Here is a 22,926-nt window from a genome sequence, read left to right on the forward strand (position 1 = left end):
ATCAATTACTCTCTGCTCATGCCCAGATTAATGACCTGGCTGTACATGTTAATTATGTGACAGGGTTTCTCACCCTTAAATTTAGCACTATTTTCTTTAAAGAGGCAGGGTTCTTATTTTAAATTATTTTAAGATCACTAGTACTTAATCATGAGCTGTTACACCTTTGTTAAGCCAGTGAAACCGTTAATTGGGCTAATGTCTTGCATGCAGGAGAGAATATTAAGCTCTCAGATCCTCTGGTTGTATTCAAGATAGGCCCATCCTGGCATGTGATCAGTCACTAAAACTGCTTGATGGTCTTTAAATGAAGACAGCAAATACAGCAGCAGTGTATGCCAAAAACATAAATGAATGCACTTGGGAACACAAGAGTTGACTGACTGGTGGAAGAAAGCTTGTTTCAAATACAAGGGGAGTTGTATAAGAAGTGAAACTTCTTTGGCTTCTATAATAAATACAGTATTGCTCTGAACAAAACTTGCATGTGGTTAACCATACACAAATTGCTCAACTTCTCCATACTTTCAGAAGCAGTATTGCTTCAACTCTGCCAGGTCATCAGACAATATTTTTTTCTGGATTTGTTGTTGTTGTTGTTGCATGTAGCTGAATTTCAGTTAGATTCTGAACTGGTGGTGTGCTCTTGAGGAAACCTTTGTATTGTTCACAGTTCAAGTTGTACATTTTGTTAAGGATGACTTCAGGGTGTTTTTTGTTCCTGTTCCAGTGGCTGGTATGTTTGGGTTTAAGGAATCAATGGTGCTTTAATTCTCCTTTTTGAGAAGGTGTGGTAGAAATGAGGTGAATTGTGGCAGACCTGGTTACTAGAATCTTGCTATTTAACTTCTTGAGGACCAAGAGAATAATTTCTATTTTGCATTTGGCTGCATGTTGTCTTCCGTAATTGGACAGTAGGAAATTTGGCCATTAATATAAAAGCACTTCAGCAGGGTACTTTCTTACTGTCTGAAGTGTCTCGGTTGACTCAAACCTTCATTGAAATCAAGGGCTTTAATGTGGTACTAGCTGGAGGCTCTTAACTGTATGAGATTACAAGCAAGTTTGGAAGATGGTAGAAACAATCTAGATAATAACTTGCAGTTTGCCATCTCTGCAAGGAGTCATGTCGCAGAATTTGTGACAGATGTTAAATCAGGATAGGCTTTTCAGATTTTCTGTACTGATTAGTTGAGGTCAACTGCTGGCCACATGGCGTGGCAGATGAGACTGAAGAAACTATATTTGTTATTGGATGAGAGATGGCTTTCCAGGAGTGCTTCTAGTAAACTACTTTAAAATTATCTATAGCCTAGCCTTTGTAACCAACTTTGTAAAACCACAGTGCGAGTAAAAGTCATTGCTGATGGTTATCCTCATCTAGTTTGAATATGTGATTTCTTTCCCCCCACCCCTTTTTTTTTCCCTGGCATGTGTCACAGAATTAGTCTTAAATCGAGAATATTCTAATGAGCAAAACTTGTGATTTCTTAGCTATTTCAAAAGAGAATGGAGATTTACTTGGATGGTATTTTGGTTGGTTGGTTTGGGTTTTTTTACAGATTTTTACAGTTTGACTTTGCACAACTGGTTGGAGAAAGGTGTATATTAACTTGGATAAAACATGTGCTATAGGGACAGTTGAGCAAGTAGAGTGTCGCAGTGTACTTTTGAAGTATTGCTCATGTGGATGTCTTAGCACAAGTCCTGCCTGCTGACCACCTGCAGGATAGTTTATCTATGAGTGGAATTACAGCAGAAGCTCAGCTCATAACCTTGATTGCTCCTTTGCAGTCCCTTTGATTTCTGAAATGAAGAGATTAAGTGTTGGTATGAGCACACGGGTCCTAGATAGGATTGACCAACGTGCCTTCTGCACTTTTAACTCTGTACAAAGTCTTCATTTTGATTATCTCCTGTATGTAGTATGAATTTCCTTGTAGCAGGATGTTTAAGAATACCATTCTACTTTGTCATCTTCCAAACCTCCTTCGCTAGTGGAAAAAAATACTGCTGTATAGGGAGCTGGTTAACTTTTAAGATAGATATATAATGTTGTTTTATCTGACTCCCTTATCTGATATGGAAAGTCAGAGCTGTGTTTACTGAAAACACACAGAACTTACTCAGCCCCTTCCAGGATTCCAGCAGCAGCTGTAGACTTTCAGGTAACAGGAAATGTGAAAATATATTATTGAACTCTGAATGGAGTGGGTGGGGAAAAGCCTACAACCCTAGTCTATTAACAAATGGTACTTATTCCTTAGGGTGGTGAAGTTGTGGGTTTTTGGTTTGGTTTTGTTGTTGTTTTGGTCATGGAAAACCTGAAAATACTGATGACAAGATTCCTTGAATACCTAAGGTGCTGCACAAGTGCTCATCTGAGTAGCCCCACCAGCTTCACTTGAGCTGTTGAGCTACCAAGAGCTGGAATTGTGGGAACTTCTATTACACGTGTATGGAGTTACTGGAGAATGTTATAGACTGCCAGTACAGCCACGTATACCATGAGGTTTTATACAGGGCCTACATTTTTCTTTAAAAATTAGCTTAAAGCGTTAAAAAACAAAGGAGGAAAAAAGGAAAGGAGAAAAAAAAAACCCACAAAAAACCCCCCCACAACAAACACCACTAAACCAAAAAAACCCTGACAAAACCCCAAAATGTTTTATTCAAAAAAGCGGCTAGCTTAACTGAAGAATCCTACCTACACATTATCTCACACTTCTATAGTTGGATGACATGGTTCCAATGGAGATGGTGAACTAACTTAACAGCCCAGTGCAGCTGAAAGGAGTTTCTGTTCCCATCACTAACCTCCTGTGGGAGCTCATGTGCATCAGGCCCCTCCAGAAGCCATTTATTTAACCTCATTAATATGGCCATGTGGTTGAGTTAAAGCAGCTCACAGAGGAGTCTGACAAGTTCCAGAGCCAGCGTTGAGGGATGGATGTGACTGTGGGAGCAGAGGAGAGAGAGGAAGGATTAAATGGTACACAGGGGATAGCGGGGAGAGACACCTCTCTTTTTCAGTGTCAGCCAGCGATTTTGCTGCCTGTCAAGCAGCAGATGTAGACTTCTGAGAACCTGGAAACATGTTCTGTCTGTCCCCTGTTATAACACCAACTGCATCAAAACTCCATTTCTTAAAAATGCTTTACCACGCTTGGAACATAAACACTGACACTGAGGTGCTGCGAGAGATCACAACAATGGTGCACAACAACTCCCCAGAACAGAAGTAAATCTTAAATTTAGGCTAAACAGGACTCCCTATGCTTGATTTATGTAGGCCAGGCCAGAGTTTCCCAAACTAACGCCTTTCCATACAAATGGAAAAGAGCAGGCTGTACAACAGTGTTGATAATTTACTGCTATGAAGAAATGAAAAAGCCAACAAAGCTGAACACTTGATGTCTCATAGTACATGTGCTCCTCACTCCCTGTCAGTGTTAGGGCTTCATTTTGCTCTACCAGATCTCTCTGCCATTGAGTATAGCTGCACATAGCACAGCGCAGGTAACCAGACAACAGTGACTAAATGCTGAACTTCACACTGTGGAATGTAACACAGCTGTGGCACAGTCCTTGTCATGTGTCAATCCTTGCCTGTATTTCAGTTTGTCAGGGAATTATATAGAAGTGTAGGGTTGACCACCAGGTTCAGTTTGCTGTAAGGAGGGATGCAGGACCTTATTCCATAATATCATTGTCCTCCGAGTGTTTGGAAGGGCTGTATGTGAACTGCTTGCAGAGGCTGTCAGAGAAAAACTTCATGGTTGTTTCTCTGGCTTCTGCATATTCCTGGGGTAGCTGTTTCAGGAAAAAGTAGAAATTCTTACTTAGAGATATTTTAAAAAAAATATTGGAAACTCATTGCAGATGTTTGAGAGGGTTTATTTTATATTGGCAGGGGAAGTAGGCTTTTTGAACTTCCAGTTTGTGTAGTTGAGAGAAGAGTTTTTGTGGTCTTAGATTCTGGTTCCTGTTATAGAAGCAAGGATTTTGTTGGATTCTCTGTACTTGGTTAAACACTTCTGTTGAGAAAGGAGAAGTATCTGCCTCTTCCTTCCAGGATAAATGCCTGTAAACATATGCAATAAATATACTGCAGGAAGATGTCATTGTGGTCCTCTGGCAAGTGCTATGATGGTGTTTGTTTCTCCATTTACATGGTAGTGAGGTAGTACTGTGATTGTGAACTACCTTTCCCTATCTGTATTTTTTAGGGGCCCTCCCTGAAAAAAATCGTCTTTTAACTCAATATTCCATACTTAGACTTGGATTGATGACCTTATAAACTTGAAAGTATTCGATTTAGAGACAAATTTGTACAATCATGCAGTTTTAATGTTTAATAACTTCTGTTCAGGAGGATCTTCCAAGTCAACTTGTTTGTAACTTTTTATTGTTTGACATTGTGGTTACTGTCTGTAATGATCAGGTTTTTGTAAATACTAGAAACAGTCTGTTGAGCATTTCAGTATTAGGAAGTGCAAGGATCAAATGAACTATTTTCATCAGTTACAAACATTTTACCGTCTATTGTTGAAATGACCAGAAGCAATGAATATCCTTAGAGTCCTGGTTGAAGCGAGTCACAATTTACAATATATCTTTGGTGTTGGATGGAAATTTTTGTCTTTAGGATTTCCTACCATCATATGTGGTTAAGAATCAGCTTTCTCTTGCTGCCTAAAATCTCATTACTACCTTCCCAAGGACCTCAGATGAATTTACAACCAGCCTTTCAAATAATGTAGCAGTGGATTTAAAGAATTTCCTAAATCACAGTTCTGTTGAACAGCCTCTAGGAAATAAAGTTGAGGCAATTGCATTTTGATCACCTGGATCATATGGTGTGTAGAGCATTTTTGGGGGGGGTGGTTTAATATATGTGTTTTTACGCCCTTCTAAGTAGGATTAAATGTCTTTGCTGCTTTTCCTCTGCTTTAGGCTTCCTTATGTTTTGTTTGTTTTCCTCCTTTTTTTTGTTTTTTTTTGTGTGTGTTTTGGTTGGTTGGTTGTTTTTTCCCCTCAAGTGTCCTTTCTAACAACATGCAGCAACTCAGGGACAGGCTGGTAATTTAGGCTTAATTTTAATCCCTCTCCACCCTGCTTCTGCCTCAAAATACAGCCTGTCAACAGGGTTATTTTAGTGAAGCATCTGCTGTCTATGATACTTTGAACCTACCTTGTCTTCTGTGGTCCTTATGGTATTTAGGGTATTTGAAGAAAAGCAGTTATCTTGAACTTCAGATGTATGGTGTAAATCTTTGTAGATGTTAAATTAAAACTGGTTTAAAAATGGTGCCACAGTTTTCTAAACTACTAAAGCTAAAAACTGTGATGTTGATGCAATTACGGTGGCAGGGTTTATTTTATTCAAAGAGCTGGAATAAACTATGGCAGTATGATTTTATCATGGTGCAGAGTTGTTTAGCTTCCATTGTGCTGGGATAGTTAAAGACAAGGCTTTAAAAAGTTAAGAATGTGACCTGACAAACAAATTTTCCCAGCTCACTCCATGGTTCCCGTAGTACCTCTCGGGACATTCCCAGGACAAATGTGCTGTATGTCAAGCAGGGATTGAGCACATGAAGACAGGTAGTGCTGATACCACAGAACAGGCTTCCTTGTTACCTTATTTATTACCGTGGTTGCACATAATTTTAATTTCTTGCAGAGGTCTTGATTTTATGATTCCTCTTATAAGTATGCAAAATGGATGTACAAATGGAAGAAAGCACTTTCTTTGGTTTTGCTTTGAATGATATGAGTAACAAAACAGATTAAAGGGAAGGTTTTTCATTTGAGAAAACATGTCTAATGGAGATAGATCAGATTGCTAATGAAATGGGCTGGTGGTGCCTGGCAGGAGAGATACCATCTCTGTTACCCTAATGTCTAACTAAAAGTGGCTAATGCAAGGATTTCTCTGATATTCTAGGGAAGGTAATAAATGATTTGATTATTTTGTCTGAATTCCTGTTACTTGCTTTTAACCTTAGGCCTCAATCTGTTTTAGCCACTGTTAGGATTATCCTACTGCTGTCTGCTGTATTTTTTTAAAAAACTATTAGGGAAATTCTGCTTCATGGTATTTCATTTTGTTGAACATCACCTAAATACAGTATTAGCTGTGCCTTGCTGCTGGGCTTTTGTAGCTTGGAGTACAGTTAAGTTTGTAGTGAGGAAAAATAAGAGTAGGCTTGACTCCTGTTTGAGTCTGGGTATCGGCTTGGGGCTAATGTCAAAAAAAAAAAAAAAGCTGTCCCTCCTGTGTCAGTTCCTTAAATTAGGCTTTTTGGATTTTGTCCTCAGCATGTCACTGTTATTGCCTTGTTGCTATGATACACTACTTACTCATGCAATCTGCTGTAGAATATGAGAAGATTGGAGCTGAAATGTTACGTAACTTACAAATGTTTTTACAGCTGATGTTCATTATTTTGCAGGGTGTAACAATTGGTGTCTTTGTAGTTAGCTGAGTGAAATAAGCATCTCGCAAGACTTTTGTTCAAAGGAAAAATGGTTAAAATTGCAGAATTAACATTCAGAAGTATGAATTGTTCTGTAGGAGAGGAGTAGTAATTGCTGTTTTTTTCAAAAGCTCATTGAAGTTGTTATGCTCAGTTAATAGGATCATAACTGTCAGATGAGAAAAGGGAATACAATACAATATTCTGGTGTTTGAACTTTCAGGGCAGAGTGAGCAGCTGGGATCACAGTGCAGGCATTTCGGTCCATTTTAGCAATTACTTTTTGCTTATGGAAACAGAAGAATTCTTTCCAAATAATTACTGAATATTAAAACCACTACTGACTGTTCCAGCCACTAAATGGAAGGTGTTTTGGTAAGAAACTTGAGGAACTGGCATTATCAAAGACTGTTCGAGTTGCTAAACTTACAAATTAAAATGGAGTTTGCTTAACTAGAATAATCCTAAAATAATAAAGAGAAGCATGAGATCTTCTTGTGATTTGTTCAGATTTTAAAGTGAGATTTCAGATTTTCTATACATGGTGTTACAAGGCAGTTACCTTTTTCTTGTCTCGATAATTTCCTTATGATGGAACAGCAGTGCTAATATCAATACTGCAGTGAATGAAGGAAACTCAGGGATTAGTAGTCTGACTATGGACAGGTCTTGAAAAATCTTCAAGCAGGGGGAGCATTCCTTATTTGCAGATAAAATTGGAAGGAAAAATGTTTTGCCAAAACAAGTGAAATATCTACTGACTGATAGATGAGGTGATGCTGTGTTGCCAGAGTGGCTTAGAACCACAATAAACAAAAAACAAGAACAAAAGGCACATTAAACAGATTTCTCAGTTAAAATCATGGCTGCTTTTGTCGTGATCATGGAACTTTTGAACAGTTACAACATTTTAAGGATGTATTCAGTTTTTGAAGTATACAGTACTTAGTAATACATCTTTTTAGAGATAAGCAAAATTTCTCCATTAGTATTTCACATTATCAGCTTATAGAGAAACTGCACTCTAAAATGAAAATGCCAAGTCATAGCCAAACATTGTCCTAATAGGCAAAAAAACCCCTGGAAAACCTTACATGACTAAGAATGTAATAAATTACTTAGACCAAAGCAGGAAAGTTCAAGATTTATCCTTTTGAAATATTAGAGTTAATTCTTAAGAGAAACATTCATCACATGATGTCAAAACTATGTGGAGTATTTTGCATTGGGTTAAAAAGACAAGGTTCCTTCAAAGCAGATTTTACAGCTTTTAAGCAGGTTACATAATAAAGGATTAGGGAACAGAACAAGACAAATCGGATGAATGAAAGGTTAGTATGATGCACTGCTGCTGTATATGACTTTTGATGGGGGAAAGCTGGTACCTATTAATGTCTATGTATTTCAAATAAAGTTAATTCAGGAACTTGTTTTTCCCTAAATGAATTTACTGCCATATGTTCATTATTTCTTGTATGAAACACAGGTTGTGAATGGCGGGTCTTTCATTCTAACATACCTAAACAGATAGTTTCAGTTTTCACAATACTCTATTAATTTTCTGACTATAGACCATGCTGTTCCCCATAATAAAAAACTAACTATGCAAATTTTAGTCAACAAAATAGATTTAGAAATCCCAAGTTTGCTTCTACAGACTTTGGTGTTATTTTTCTGTTTGATTTTCTTTTTTTTTTTGTCTTCATAGATGCCACCTTCAATGAACAGCAAGATCTTTTTTGTCAGAAGTTGCAACAGTGTTGTGTACTCTTTGACTTCATGGACTCTGTTTCAGACCTGAAAAGCAAAGAAATTAAGAGAGCAACACTGAATGAACTGGTTGAATATGTTTCAACGAATCGTGGAGTGATTGTTGAATCAGCTTATGCTGACATAGTGAAAATGGTAAGTAGAGTACTTTGGTTACATTTTAATATATTGTATTTTTAATAAAATATCTTAACATTGAACTCAGAATTGCTGTTGGTTATTCTGCTTATAAAATATAATTCGTTAATGATAACTTGGCTTATAAGATCGTTTAGAAAGGCTTGTAAAAACAAACAACTTCTAAGTTTTAATTACTAGATGAAATGATGCATTCAGGTTAATTAAAATGAAAGAACTGGTATATTGCAGACGCTTGCAGTCTGGCTAAACTTTGAAGTTGTTCTCATTCAGAAAATGAAATTTGTTTATTTAAGAATGGCAATGGAGTGACAGGCTAAAGTTTTCTGGTAAAGATTCTTGTGGGTACTAGTGTCAACAGAAAGGTTTGTCAGTGTAAGAAAGCAACTCTACTTTGTAAATACTTTATATGGCTGTTTGTTACTGTTTTGGCCTTGGAGAGCTGTGCTAGAGTAGCCTAAGTGGTTTGCTTGAGTTGTAAACCACAGGATGACTCGTACTGTGCAATTTCTACAAATGGTTTGTTGAATAAGCAACAAAATATTTGTGGTCATTATCTGCTGACTTTCCCAGGTTTTTTACATGCATTTTCAAATGCTACGTAAGTGATGTTTTAGATATGCCTATACTCCATGTACAGGGAATGCAACTGAAGGACATTTGACAATCTGAAATATTTTAATTTTTTTTCTAGAAATCTGAAATGTAAAGGTGTGTGTTTAGTGCCCATGTATTTAGGTTAGTGGTTCCCTAAACTTCAGTTAGGTTTACATAGGCACAATGCTGACTTCAAAAGTAGTTACTGGGAACGTAAGCAGACCAGCTCAAACACACCGCCTACAACTTTTGTAGTTTTATCTACATTGTAAGCTATTTTATAATAAGGTTTTGTTTGTTTTTTGTTTGGTGGTTTTTGTTTTCTGTGAGCAGCTGATATGGAAGATCAGATCCTTTAAGGGCCGAAATTTTGCCATTATACTGAAGGGTTAGAACTATTGAAACCCTTTTAATCATTTTGGCTGTTTCACTAGATGCTTATTAAGATTTACAAAAGATCTAGGGCACTGGGTTTTTTTGTATAGTTTTGTTTATTAAAGGACCTGTGTTTCTGTCCTAAACCTTTTTCACACAAGAAAATAAAGGACAGAGTGTGTCCACCTCTTCTTTGGCTGCTTTATTTTTGCTGCTGGTGGCAGCAAGCCTGAATCCTTACAGTATTTTCTTACTCTGCGTGCCCTCTATAGCCTCTTATTAGAAGAAAGAGTATACTAACTAGCCTATCATGCTTGTTGAAGGGAGATTTTCTTTTATCTTGGAGTTGTTTTCTTTTCTTGGAGAGGAGGTTTTGTTGAGCTGTTCTTTTGAGGTAGTTGTTGTTGTGCAAATGATTGGGTTCCATGGATGCTTGTTTTTCCTGCCATAACAAATTTCCATCTCCTTTTCTCCCCTAAAATGACAGAAAATGAAGAAGGCCTTAAATGCTCAGTGAGAGCTTTTGCAGAGCTTGAGACAAAAGATCCCTCCAAGCCTGAATAGTATTTCCAGTCTCCCTGGCAACTGGCAGCAGCAAAGGTCTTTGCTGTGAATTAGGACTAAGTACCAGCTTTCAGAAAGAACTCTGGATGGGTCTCTCCCTCCAAACAACACATGTGCCAGCAAAACTTCCGAGATTTAAAAGATTTTATTATTGCTATTATTATTATTATTATACTTTTCAGTGTTATTACATTAAAATAAAAACATTAGAGTTTTTCGCAGAGTTTGAAGGATAGTGTTTTTGAAATGAAAAAGCAGAAATCAGCCTTAATGAAACCCGACTATCATCTGACTGGTAGTAAAAGCTATACAAACTACAAAAATTCCCTGAAAAAAGCCAGAGTGGCATTAGTGGCAGAAGCAGAGCTAATTTCTTTCCAAAGCCTCTTGTCTTCTCTAGGCCTGGGACCCCTTTTCTTCAGTTAACTGGGCTGCTTCCTCAGCATCCTTGGATTTGTCTGAGTCTTGGGGAGCCAAAGTCAACAATGCTTTACAGCCATCAAGAGAGGAAAAAAGATTGTTGTTCCTGAGCAGCTCATAGTCAAGGTCTGTGCGGGTGAGGAGGTCACCCAGTGTTTCTTCCCTTTACCTGGTTTCTGTTACCATGAGAGCTGCTAGGCCAGTACCACACAGTCATGGCTCCTGGAGTTGTCCTGGCTCTCCTTGGATCCTGAGGTAGGGAGCACTTGTTGAAATGATACCAGTGTCTTTCCAAGTCACCAAGTATGGAACAAGATCATTTAAAAAAAAAAAAAATATTTAGGTAGCTGCATAGGGCATATGATTTTTGTTGTACCAGGCAGCCTGATTTTCCTATAATTCCTTTGCCAAAGCCTTCGAATTAAAAACTGAGGAAGAGTTTTGCTCACAAGTAGTTTTGAAGGGGTAGCACAATGGTCTGTGCACCTCCTTTCTAGGTCATCTAAAATTAGTGTCTTTTCTGCCTGGAAATGCTGCATTGCAAGTACTCTGAAGCTAACAGCAAATTAGAGTTTGGCACTGTGAATATCTTAAGTATTAAAACTTCCTGGGAATTTAGGAAGCTCTGTCTCAGGAGCATAACAGAAATGTCCCTCCTGTACATATTACTCCTCCATCTTCTTGTGTCTGCTAATCTCCCCTCATTCCTCCTCAGCATGTAAAAATCCAGTGTAAATGAGATGATCCTAGCAGCTTGCACAGCTATGAATTCAGAGTCTCACACAAACATCAGGTATCCCTATGTGCACACTCAGAAATTGGTATTGAATCTAGTATCTCTTCAAATGCTTAGCCCCTTGGGAAGTATAAGTTATCTTTTTCTGTGGGTTTTTTTTTTTCCTTTTTTGTTTTAATAAAATATAATTGCTGTATCTCAATACCTGATTTGGCACATTTTCAGATGTCACATTCACAAAACTTTGAGATTTAATTTAGAAAGCTAATTCTGGATTTCTCTGGAAACCTATCCAATTATGAAAGCCTTTTATTATTTATATTTCTCAAATGACAGTTCTGGGATAAGACCCCACTTACGAAGGAAAGGGGATGTTTTAAATCATGTGAGAGGATATAAAGAAGAATTTGCTATAGAAAAAACAATGAGAGTTTTAACTCAAACCACATTTTTGATCAATTCAATAAGCAAATGAGACAGGGAGCAAAAGTATTTAAAACATAATCAAGTAAATGAACCAGTTATTTTTGGAGACAGGCTAGTACATAAAAATGGGTGCACAGTTTGTTCTAAGTTTCATATGTTCTCAGGAGACCAGTAATGCTGGTAGAAGTACTGCGTACTGTGAAAATCATCCAATTAAATTTCTGAAGATCTGGCTGAGAGACTCTTTGTTTCTGCTATAAAAGTATGTTCAATAGTTAGTAGCTTTGTTTTGTTCTCGGCTTTCGTGTTCTGTGCTCTGAGGTTCTGTGCTAATGGGTTGACTAGTTCAGTTCAGCAAGATGCATCTAGAAATAAAAAGATGCATTTTGAAGAGACATTACCAGGAGTCTTGCAAGCAGAGGTAGAGAAGTCTCTATAGGGGACTGATTTTTTTTCTGTTGGATGTTTTTGTTGAGTACCTCATAAGAGTAGACAGTGTCAAATAACAGAACCAAGATTATAGTCTCGGTTTTCCGACTTTATTCAAATCCACGTTCTCTCAAGTCTCCCATTTCCCCCTCATCTCCCCTCAGCCGATTTCTCTTGTGCTCCCTTATGTTTACAACATCAAAGGACAACCGTATAGTTTTGGGATTATTTTTTCTGCTGTGCAGTAGACTAGGAGACTGCCGTAGTTAGTGCCCATCCATACAGAACATCATTGCCCTTCAGACTCTAGAGCCGCAGCGCCTGCGGCTTTGCGGTACCAACAGGAGACAGTGACAGGTCAGAGAATGAAGCGCACAGGAGGAAATAGAAGCCAGTTTATGCAATAGCTTTATATCTGGTTTAATGAGGCAGCTGATTCTTCCACACAGAGCCAGCTGGGTGACTTCAGGATCTTTTAAAGTCCTTTTGCGAGATTCTTCGAACACCTTGGAGACTCCATGGAAGCTGCGGAGTAGCGTTTGCTGCGAACTGTCAAACATTCTTTCTTTTGTATTTGGTAGGCTTGGGTGGTTACCAGCTATTTGAAACAGATTTGATAGAAAAGACTGGAGAGTTTGAAAGAGGATTGGAAAAGTTGGGCTAAATGTGTTCCTGAAGAAACAGTAGAAAACGGAGAAACAAAATTAACTTCAGGTTCTTTTTCGTTCATGTTAGAGAGATTCAAAATCCATTATGTTACATCTGGAAGAAAAGATGACATTTATTTTTCTTTTGACATCTGAAAGATTGGTCTTCTATGCAGGCTTCTGTATACTTCAAAAATCCCTGAAGAAACCTTCTTAAACTCACTGTTTTGAAATTGATTTGGTATGACTAGATCATACTTAAAGTAACTTGGTAGATATTTTTCTTAGCTTTTTCGAAGTTTCTCTGTGTTAAATCAAAAAGTTGGTATTGTTTTTTATTTCTGACTTTCCAAAGCCTTGAGACATCTTGAAAATATGGAAGGGGAAAAATTGTAAACGGTTCTTCAGTTCTTACTTGAAAGTGAGGAATATCTTGAAATTAAGTGAAAAACTCTAAAATTAGATATATTTTGGGGATTGTCTGTCTTACATGTGAAAAGAGCTCTCGTTAAATCACATTTAGTTATTCTGTATTTGGTGTCTTACATAAAACTTCAGTTCTCAGTGTCACACAGTTAAAAATTGGTTTTTATAAGGAGAAAATACAGTTTTCTTTTAACCATCATGTTTTCAGAGAAAAAATTTAAATACAACCTTGTGTAGCTATGAACTTGTAAAATGGCTGAGACAAAAATTACTTTCTTATTTTCATTGGCCTGTTTCAGACTTATGACTGTTTGTATTTAGCAGCTTTGAAAAAATAAAGAATAAAAGTGATTTGATTTTTGATTTTTTTTTTTTTTTTTAAAGCTGGTTTTGTTTTATGTAATTTTAGGATAAAAGCAGTACCTTGCTGACTGCGGTCTGTGGAAGCATAGAAAGTCATACAACTAAACAGTTTGGTTTTTGTTTTTTGGATTTTTTTTCTCTTGCAGATTAGTTCTAATATTTTCAGAACACTTCCACCTAGTGATAACCCGGATTTTGATCCAGAAGAAGATGAACCAACTCTCGAAGCCTCATGGCCCCACATACAGGTGTGTGATTTCTTTGTTTTCAAGCCTTCTTTTGAGGCAAGAACTGTGAACGGATACTTAAATCATGTTGTGCCTTTGGTAAGAACATCAAAATTGCTTTTATAATACAATTGAGTTTCTATACTTGGAAGGGGAAAAAATGGTGCTTCTCTTAATGTGTATAGATATGGTAAAATGTAAATATTCCAAATTGCTTAAATACATTTTTTTTAACAGAGTGATTGCACTGTTAATGTATAGCATATGTATGTCTTCAAAGCATTGGGTATTTTAGGTAGTTATGTTCTTTACGTAGTAGTTTTGTTTTCTGCACTTAAGCAACTTTTTGTGTGATTCATTAAAATAGAAGTGGATGGTAACAGTTTGGTTTCTTGTGACAGTAACAAAAAATGGAGCAATAGCCTTTATTTGTCTTTTGAGCAAGAAATAGATATCTCCTCATTCTTCTCACCCGGAATCTTCCCTCCCTCCATGCAAAAACTTTACAATATAGGTGTTGTTGTTTGGTAACAGTTGGCTAGTTATTCTATTGTTGCATTCATCTCGTGATTTCTATAGCACTGCTGTGTCAATCATGTGATTGACTTGCAATACTGCTGAATTTATTTTTCAATTAACTGTTAAAAGTTGAACAAGCCTAAATAGCTTGTAATCATCCGAGTTCATATCTCAGTTCATTGCTGAATTTAAACAAGTAGTATCTGTTAAATAAAAGTTATGTAGCAACTTCTAGTAGTGGGTAGAAGATTAATAGGTAGCACACATCTACGTACCATTCCCTCCCCTCTCTTAAGGGAGTTCAAATGCTACTCTATCCCTATAACCTTACAGTTTTAATGTATCAACAAATGCTGTTATTTAAAAACTGGGCTTCTAATACTGGCTATAAAAAGTACATGTTCAGGATAGTACTTGAGACTTAAACCAAGTGAGAAACAAGTTATCACCAAAAAATAACTCTGCAGGCTAAAGGCTGTGGTAATTATCTCACTTATATATGGCTGATTCTAGTTCATAGGAGAAATTGCTATAGCTGAATTAGATTAGAGGCTTGATTTTTGGAGTGGCAGGAGGGTGCAAGGGCTATGCAAATGTCTCATGTAGTCAGTAGTGGCATCTGACTTACAAATGTCCCTGTCTCTCAGGAGTAAAACTCATAGATATTTGCTCAGTTCACTTTAGGTCATAAGTAAACTATTGTTCTTTTTCTATAAAAAGACTTGTGGTTTCTGTGACCAGTTCAATTGTGCTTTAGGCCTGTCTAATGTAAATTCAAAGAGGTTTGTAGCCTGTGGTGTTATTTGAAATTTTATCTTCAGCTTTTTCCTTTGCCCTTTTCTAAATGAGTTTCAGCCAGGCTGTCTGATCGTTGATTGTGGATATCCCTCTCCTGCATCAGTTGTTCATCCTGTCCTTGGAATATCTTGTTCACTGCAGCACCATGGAAAGAGTTTGTGTTTTCCTCTCCTTTCTTTTACAGTTCAGGTGTTACCGGATGGTAGAAGACTGAGTTTGGTAATTTACTAGTTGCCCTCCAGGAGCACAAAGCTGCTGGAAATACCCAATTCTGTGTATGGAGGAAGGGGATGTGCACACCCTTTCCCCAGCCTCCCCCTCAAAACCCGTTACTACTTTTGATACAGTCTAAAGAACTACTTGGGGGGATGTGTGGATGTTTTGCTGGCAGTGATTTGTGATTGCCGAGTTACAAACAAATGCAGAATTCTCTCCTTATCTGGCAGTCAGGGAGCCAGTTTTTTGGGAATGAAAATAAACCTGAATCTCTTCTCTGATTGAATCTGTCAGCATTTCTCTCTAAAATAACATGATACATAATGTCTTAGTAAGTTACCATTGTGTGTGTAGTCACAACAAAAGACTCTAGACCTTCAGTGAAAGGAGTGCCACTTGAAAGACGTGGCTTGAAAGCAATACTCAAGATGATGTGTAACTTCCAAACAAGGTTGAACAGGTTGGCGTTAAAGCCACTGCGTATTTTGGAGCTTAGGGAGTAGTGGAGTTGGAGGAATTGTTAGCTTAGAGCGGTAATATCCTAGTGGTCTCTGCGAGAAAGATTAAATGGTTGAAGTAAGAGGAATTATAAATCATAGCTCTTCTACTCAAGCAGACCAATTTTGAAAAACAAAATTACTAAATCAAACAGTTCCCCCCAATCTAGTATTTTCAATGGTAATGCTTCATTTAAATTCAAGAAAGTTGAGCATATCTCTCTTTTTTTGTGTTTTTTTTAAATTTTGGTTTGGTTTTTGATAGGAGCAGCTAGTGTCTGTTGTGGGGAGAATCCATTCTTGTCCCCCTAGTTGGTAGCTGCTGTTGTGGTTTTAAGTTTGCAAATGTTAGCATTCCTGGTGGTAGCTTCTGGTATTGTGGCATCATCACCAGGGGTGCCCTGGTGACAGAAGATACAGAGAAGGCAGAGTTACTGAATGCCTTCTTTGTCTCTGTCTACTCTGCCGGAGGCTGTCCTGAGGAGCCCTGTACCCCTGAGGCCCCAGAGGAAGGCAGGGCAATGGAGGAGTTTGCCTCAGTTGATGAGGACTGGGTTAGGGACCAGTTAAGCAATCTGGACATCCATAAATCCATGGGTCCAGATGGGATGCACCCGCGGGTGCTGAGGGAGCTGGCTGAAGTCATTGCTGGACCACTCTCCATCATCTTTGCCAAGTCTTGGGAAACGGGAGAGGTGCCTGAGGACTGGAGGAAAGCAAATGTCACTCCGGTCTTCAAAAAGGGCAAGAAGGAGGACCCGGGCAACTATAGACCGGTCAGCCTCACCTCCATCCCTGGGAAAGTGATGGAACACCTTATCCTTGGTGCCATCTTAAGACATATCAAGGATAAGAGGGTCATCAGGGACAGTCAACATGGCTTCACCAAGGGGAAGTCGTGTTTGGCCAACCTCATAGCCTTTTATGAAGACGTAACAAGGTGGATTGACGATGGCAGAGCAGTGGATGTGGTCTACCTTGACTTCAGCAAAGCATTTGACACCGTCTCCCACAGCATCCTCACGGCAAAACTGAGGAAGTGTGGACTGGATGATCGGGTAGTGAGGTGGACTGCAAACTGGCTGAAGGAGAGAAGCCAGAGAGTCATGGTCAATGGGGCAGAGTCTGGTTGGAGGCCTGTATCTAGTGGAGTGCCTCAAGGGTCAGTTCTGGGACCAATACTATTCAATATATTCATCAATGACTTGGATGAGGGAATTGAGTGTACTATCAGCAAGTTTGCTGATGACACCAAGCTGGGAGGAGTGGCTGACACGCCAGAGGGCTGTGCTGCCATCCAGTGAGATCTGGACAGGCTAGAGAGTTGGGCAGGGAAAAATTTAATGAAATATAACAAGGGAAAATGTAGAGTCTTGCATCTGGGCAGGAACAACCCCAGGTTCCAGTATAGGTTGGGGAATGACCTGTTAGAGAGCAGTGTAGGGGAAAGGGACCTGGGGGTCCTGGTGGACAGCAGGATGACCATGAGCCAGCACTGGGCCCTTGTGGCCAGTAAGGCCAATGGCATCCTGGGGTGGATTAGAAGGGGGGTGGTTAGTAGGTCGAGAGAGGTTCTCCTTCCCCTCTACTCTGCCCTGGTGAGACCTCATCTGGAATATTGTGTCCAGTTCTGGGCCCCTCAGTTCCAGAAGGACAGGGAACTGCTGGAGAGAGTCCAGCGCAGGGCCACAAAGATGCTGAAGGGAGTGGAGCATCTCCCTTATGAGGAAAGGCTGAGGGAGCTGGGTCTCTTTAGCTTGGAGAAGAGGAGACTGAGGGGTGACCTCATCAATGTTTATAAATATATAAAGGGTGGGTGTCACGAGGATGGAGCCAGGCTCTTCTCGGTGACAACCAATGATAGGACAAGGGGTAATGGGTTCAAACTGGAACACAAGAGGTTCCACTTAAATTTGAGAAGAAACTTCTTCTCAGTGAGGGTGACGGAACACTGGAACAGGCTGCCCAGGGAGGTTGTGGAGTCTCCTTCTCTGGAGACATTCAGAACCCGCCTGGACGCCTTCCTGTGTAACCTCATCTGGGTGTTCCTGCCCTGGCAGGAGGATTGGACTAGATGATCTTTCGAGGTCCCTTCCAATCCCTAACATTCTGTGATTCTGTGATCTAAGCAATTATCACACATGACTATTCTTTGTTGTGGTCACTGATAAAAATATTTAATATAGGAATTTATTACAGAAATATTTAATGAAATTTAATTCCAAAATTAATCCCTAAGAAGTTGTACTAATAACCTCCCTCTAGCCACGTGTTTCCCATTTCAATGCAAACTGCTAATGAATTTTATCTAGTTTCTAGGTTGAAAAAGATCAGTAGACTCATAGAACCATAGAAAGGTTTGAGCTTGAAGGGACCTTCAAAGCTCATCTAGTCCAACCCCCCTGCCATGAGCAGGGACATCTTCAGCTAGATCAGGTTGCTCAGAGCCCTGTCCAGCCTGGCCTTGAATGTCTCCAGGGATGGGGCATCTACCACCTCTCTGGGCAACCTCGACCAGTGTTTCACCACCCTCATTGCACAAAATTTCTTCCTCATGTCTAGTCTGAATCTCCTGTCCTTTGGTTTAAAACCATCACCCCTTGTCCTATCATAACAGGCCCTGCTAAAAAGTCTGTCCCCATCTTTCTTACAGGTTCCTTTAAGTACTGAAAGGCTGCTATAAGGTCTCCCTGGAGCCTTCTCTTCTCCAGGCCAAACAACGCCAACTCTCTCATCCTGTCCTCACAGCAGAGCTGTTCCAGCCCTCTGGCCATTTTTGTGGCCTCCTCTGGCCCCTCTCCAACAGGTCCATGTCTTTCCTGTGCTGAGGGCTCCAGAGCAGGACACAGAACTCCAGGTGGGGTCTCACCAGAGCAGAGCAGAGGGGCAGAATCACCTCCCTTGACCTGCTGGCCACACTCCTGTTGATGCAGCCCAAGATACAATTGGCCTTCTGGGCTGCAAGTGCACATTGCCGGCTCACGTCCAATCTTTCATTCACCAGCTTCCCCAAGTCTTCCTCTGCAGGGCTGCTCTCAATCCCTCCATCCCCCAGCCTGCATGGATACTGGGAGTCGCCCTGACCCAGGTGCAGGACCTTGCACTTGGTCTTGTTGAACCTCATGAGGTTCGCATGGACCGACTTCCTGAGCTTGTCCAGGTTCCTCTGGATGGCATTCCGTCCCTCAGGTGTGTCAGCTGCACCACTCAGCTTGGTGTCATCTGTGAACTTGCCAAGAGTGCACTTGGTCCCACTGTCTGTGTCATTGGTGAAGACATTAAACAGCCATGGTTGATCTCTTTCTAAGACAGCTGGTAGAGTATGGAGACATGTAAAATTATAGTGTTGATTTGTCGTTCATTAAGCTTTGTCTATCATTAAGCTTTTAAAAATTCTGTCCTAAGTTGTCTATTGTGCAACTGTGTGCTATTGTGTTTATGCACAGGAAGACAAGTTAAGGCTGTACAGGGAAGCTTGGGTTTTAATACAGTTAGATGAAATTTGTGTACATTTAAACTGCTGACATGAAAAGCTCTTGTTACAGTCTGTGAGAGAGGAAGAAAGAGTGAAGGCTAACTTGTGTTTCTGAGCTTCTGCTTTGCAGATACAGCATGCCCTCCTTGAGGCTGTCACCTGAAATGTTCTAGATAAAAAGTACTTATTGTCAAACACTTCTCTCAAGTGAACTTCATAATTATACTTATGAATTACTCAGGTGTTGGCTCTCAGTTTAAGAAGTACTCTTAGTGGTAATAATTGAAATAGATGCCTGTGAGTGTGACCACAGCTCTGTGTGGGTTTTATTTAGAAGTCCAGTCAGTGGGGTCTTTATGTATCTAAATTACATTTTGGTATTATGACTTATCAGTTGTTTAACATGGAGTTAAGAAATAGGTGTTGGTAACTTAAGCAGTCCTGAATGTATCTAAATGTAGGACACCTTTCCTCTCAATTCTGTCTTAGTTGAGATGCCTTCTTTGTATTTTATAAATCTGCCATTGTTATGGAAGTGCAGTGGTTTGTATCTTGGACCTCTAATGAACCCCCAGATATGTGACTTGTACTCTGGCTTTTTTGTGCCTCTCTCTGCTACCTCAGGCCCTCACGTGCTCTGTCTCCTGTGTGTTTTTTCATCTGTGGGCATTGTAGGATCATAGCGAATGGGGACTTGAACTGAATAGAAATAATATATGAGGAAATGTAAGGGATATTGAAGATAATTCTGCAGAGGGTACTGTTGTTTAAATTGAGTGTCCAGGATATAGAAACGTAACGTTAAGGCAAACTCTTAAGTTTCTGTGTATTCATTCAGCTTTTTGACTTCTAAGTTTTGGAGTTTGCAGCTGAAACTTGATTTCAGGAACACTTAGCAGACTTTCCCTTGTCTGTTTAAGGAATTATGTGATGTTAGATCACTTAATTTTACCCTCAGTGTTGATAAGTGTTTGGTAATTTATTTCTACATAATAAATTATTAAGTAGGAAATGTGAATATATGTAATACTCGGAACTTGTTTTTTGTCTAATAGTGGTATTTTCAGTAGATTATTCATTAAAGTTTGGCTCTTCCGGGAATTAAAGTGCTCTCGATACTTACTGTAATTCTTCGGTAAATTCTGGTAGAGACTGTTTAAGGCACTGTGTTAGGCTTCAGTTTCCTTTTGGACCTTTTAAACATGTGAATTGTCCCACTGACTTTGTGGTAGTGGTGGGGCTGAGGTCTCCGTTATGGTGTACTTACTAACATCAACATTCTCATTTCCATGTTTGTAGTTGGTGTATGAATTTTTCCTGAGGTTTCTGGAGAGCCCAGATTTTCAGCCTAGCATTGCAAAGCGATATATTGACCAGAAATTTGTACAGCAGGTAAGTAGGGAGTTTTCCCACCCCGAGACTTAAAGATCTCCTCTCAAGCTTAATTTATCAGATGGCTGTACAGCTAAGGAGATATTAATGCTTTCATATTGACAAGAGGGTTAAGTTTTATTTGTTTCAACAGTGGTTTCTGCCAAACACTAAATAAACTGCACATCATACTATAGAGGCTACATGTAATTAATAACTTCAGAAACACTTTGTTTTCAGATGTCAACCTCAGTGCTTTGCGATGCAAGATATTTGTAATTTGTAAATACAAATTCTGTTTTTAATGATTCGTAACTTCCAGTCAGACCAACAATGTGCTGATTAAATTGTTGTAGTGCTTTTATGTTTGGGGTTTTTTTCCATAGATTTATTATGGGTAAACTTTCAGCAAACTTTTCCTGTAAAAAGCCCCTGTACTTAGAATACACTGAAATGTATTGTAACATCAGCTAACTGGTGGCTAGGTAGTGTCATTCTCTTTACTATTGTGTGTTAACCACAGAGGGAGAATCAAGAAAGTAAGTACATAGGAAAATCATGCTTTGCCATGCAGAGTGACTATGCGCAAGAAAGTGAAGTGAGATACCATTTTTATTATAACTTCTCAAGGAAATAGGCTGTTGAATACTATAACAGGTTTTGTCCAAGGTTAACTCAGTGGGGATTTTTCCCATGTCAAAATACTTATTTGTCAAGGAAAAGCTCAGAGTGCTGGCGGCCATCACAGTGCAGTGAAAGTAAAAACACAGATGGACACTTTCCCTCCCCACCTTCAGTGACTGCATTTAATTTCCACTTGTTTGGTTTTATTGTTTTTGTTTATAGGTGTTTCCTTCTTCTGTGTTTTATTTGAATTTCCCACAAAATTTAGGCCTGAAGCTGTTGCTAAACTATTGGCTGTGGGCATCCAATTTACCAATTGACCTGTGGTTCCTAAGAGCCACATTGCGGAGTTTCAATTCCTGACATTTTGCTTGATGTTTCTCTAGAGTACAAGCAACACAATGCAATGAACAGCTAGCTATATATGGGCGGGAGGGAAAGTGGAGTAGTGACCCTGAGAAATTCCTTCTAAATATAAAAATGAAATGAGCCTGAACAAAGTTCCCAACCAGCTGTTTCCAGTCCCTTGCGCTGCTCGGTGCAGACATACCTAAGCCCGCACACCTGGACTGAGCAGGACACTGTAGTGACTGCTTGAGCTAAGTAACTAACTTGGTTAGCACGGTTAGCTAAAATAATGACCTGTAATGGGACTGGAATATCTTTAGGTGTCTTCAATTGAGTATGGTCTTTTCTGGGTCCTTGGAAAACTTTCTACAAGACAAAAACGCGTGGAAAATATTGCTGGCTTATTGTGGCACTTAGTCTGTATTAGCAAAGAATCAGTTAATAATTACATATCTTATGCTTATTTTTAACATCCCCCCCCCGTATTTAATCATTAATTGTGGAATTTCTTGTATAGCAACAAAATTGATCATGCTCGTCACCCAGAATATATAAGAGAAAAATGGGGGTGGAGTGTGTGAAAGGTGTGGTTAAAAAAAAAAAAAAAAAAAAAGCTGGAGGCAGCAGAGAATATTAATAGTAGATTCTGCCAGAAATGAACGAACTTCTACTTGCAATTTTTTTTTTCCCAACTGTTCATTTTTAATGCATTATCATTCTGTTAAATATATCTCTCCCTTTCTCCCCCTGAGGAAGTGTGCATGAGTCTTACCATCCACTTATCCTGCAAAATGATTCTGCAAAGAATTATGCTTTTGCTTAACCTTCAAGACACGAGTAGCTTTTTGAGATGAGTGGTACAGGAATTTAATTAAGGAATTGTAAATATCTGACACAGATTTGATTCATTCTGATTTCTTAAAGTCCAAGTATAAATGACTTAAGGTTTGATAATCTCATTCTTAGAATTTCATTTTTATTTTGCTAGTGTTGTTAGGATGGCTTTGGTGTCTGTTATATACAGACTTTTGAAGGGAATGAAGTTGCTGGGTTTATTAAAAAAAATCAGCTTTATTAAAAATCTAATTTTGAAAATATAATATTGACATAAATTTTCTGTTAACTGATTTTATTTTTTGTAATGTGAACTTGTAAATTAATCAGTAACATAACAAAATTGAAGTCTTTCAAAAGTAACACATTTCAATTGAATTTTTAAAGTTGTTGGAGCTCTTTGATAGTGAAGACCCACGAGAACGTGATTTCCTAAAGACAGTTCTTCATCGAATTTATGGAAAATTCCTCGGTTTAAGAGCATTCATCAGGAAACAGATTAACAACATTTTCCTCAGGTATGCTCTGTGTGTGTGTGACTAGGTTGAGAAATATTTTATCTTGCGTTCATGGTCTGAGTCTGTAGTGAGTTATTCTTGAAATAGAAGACCCGGGTTTTATCCGTGATCTGGCTTTCAAATATT

General features: G+C 38.9%; 1 protein-coding gene across 1 annotated transcript in view; it reads left to right on the forward strand.

The window, feature by feature from the left end:
- Positions 1-22,926, forward strand: part of PPP2R5A (protein phosphatase 2 regulatory subunit B'alpha) — a 48,042-nt gene that overhangs the window by 11,043 nt on the left and 14,073 nt on the right. The window contains exons 2-5 of the mRNA XM_065632845.1: positions 8,191-8,387; positions 13,520-13,621; positions 20,405-20,497; positions 22,670-22,800. Of these exons, the coding sequence (XP_065488917.1) occupies positions 8,191-8,387; positions 13,520-13,621; positions 20,405-20,497; positions 22,670-22,800 (523 nt within the window). The remainder of the gene's footprint in view (positions 1-8,190; positions 8,388-13,519; positions 13,622-20,404; positions 20,498-22,669; positions 22,801-22,926) is intronic.

Source organism: Caloenas nicobarica, chromosome 3, assembly GCF_036013445.1.
Source record: "Caloenas nicobarica isolate bCalNic1 chromosome 3, bCalNic1.hap1, whole genome shotgun sequence".
Classification (NCBI taxonomy): Eukaryota; Metazoa; Chordata; class Aves; order Columbiformes; family Columbidae; genus Caloenas; species Caloenas nicobarica.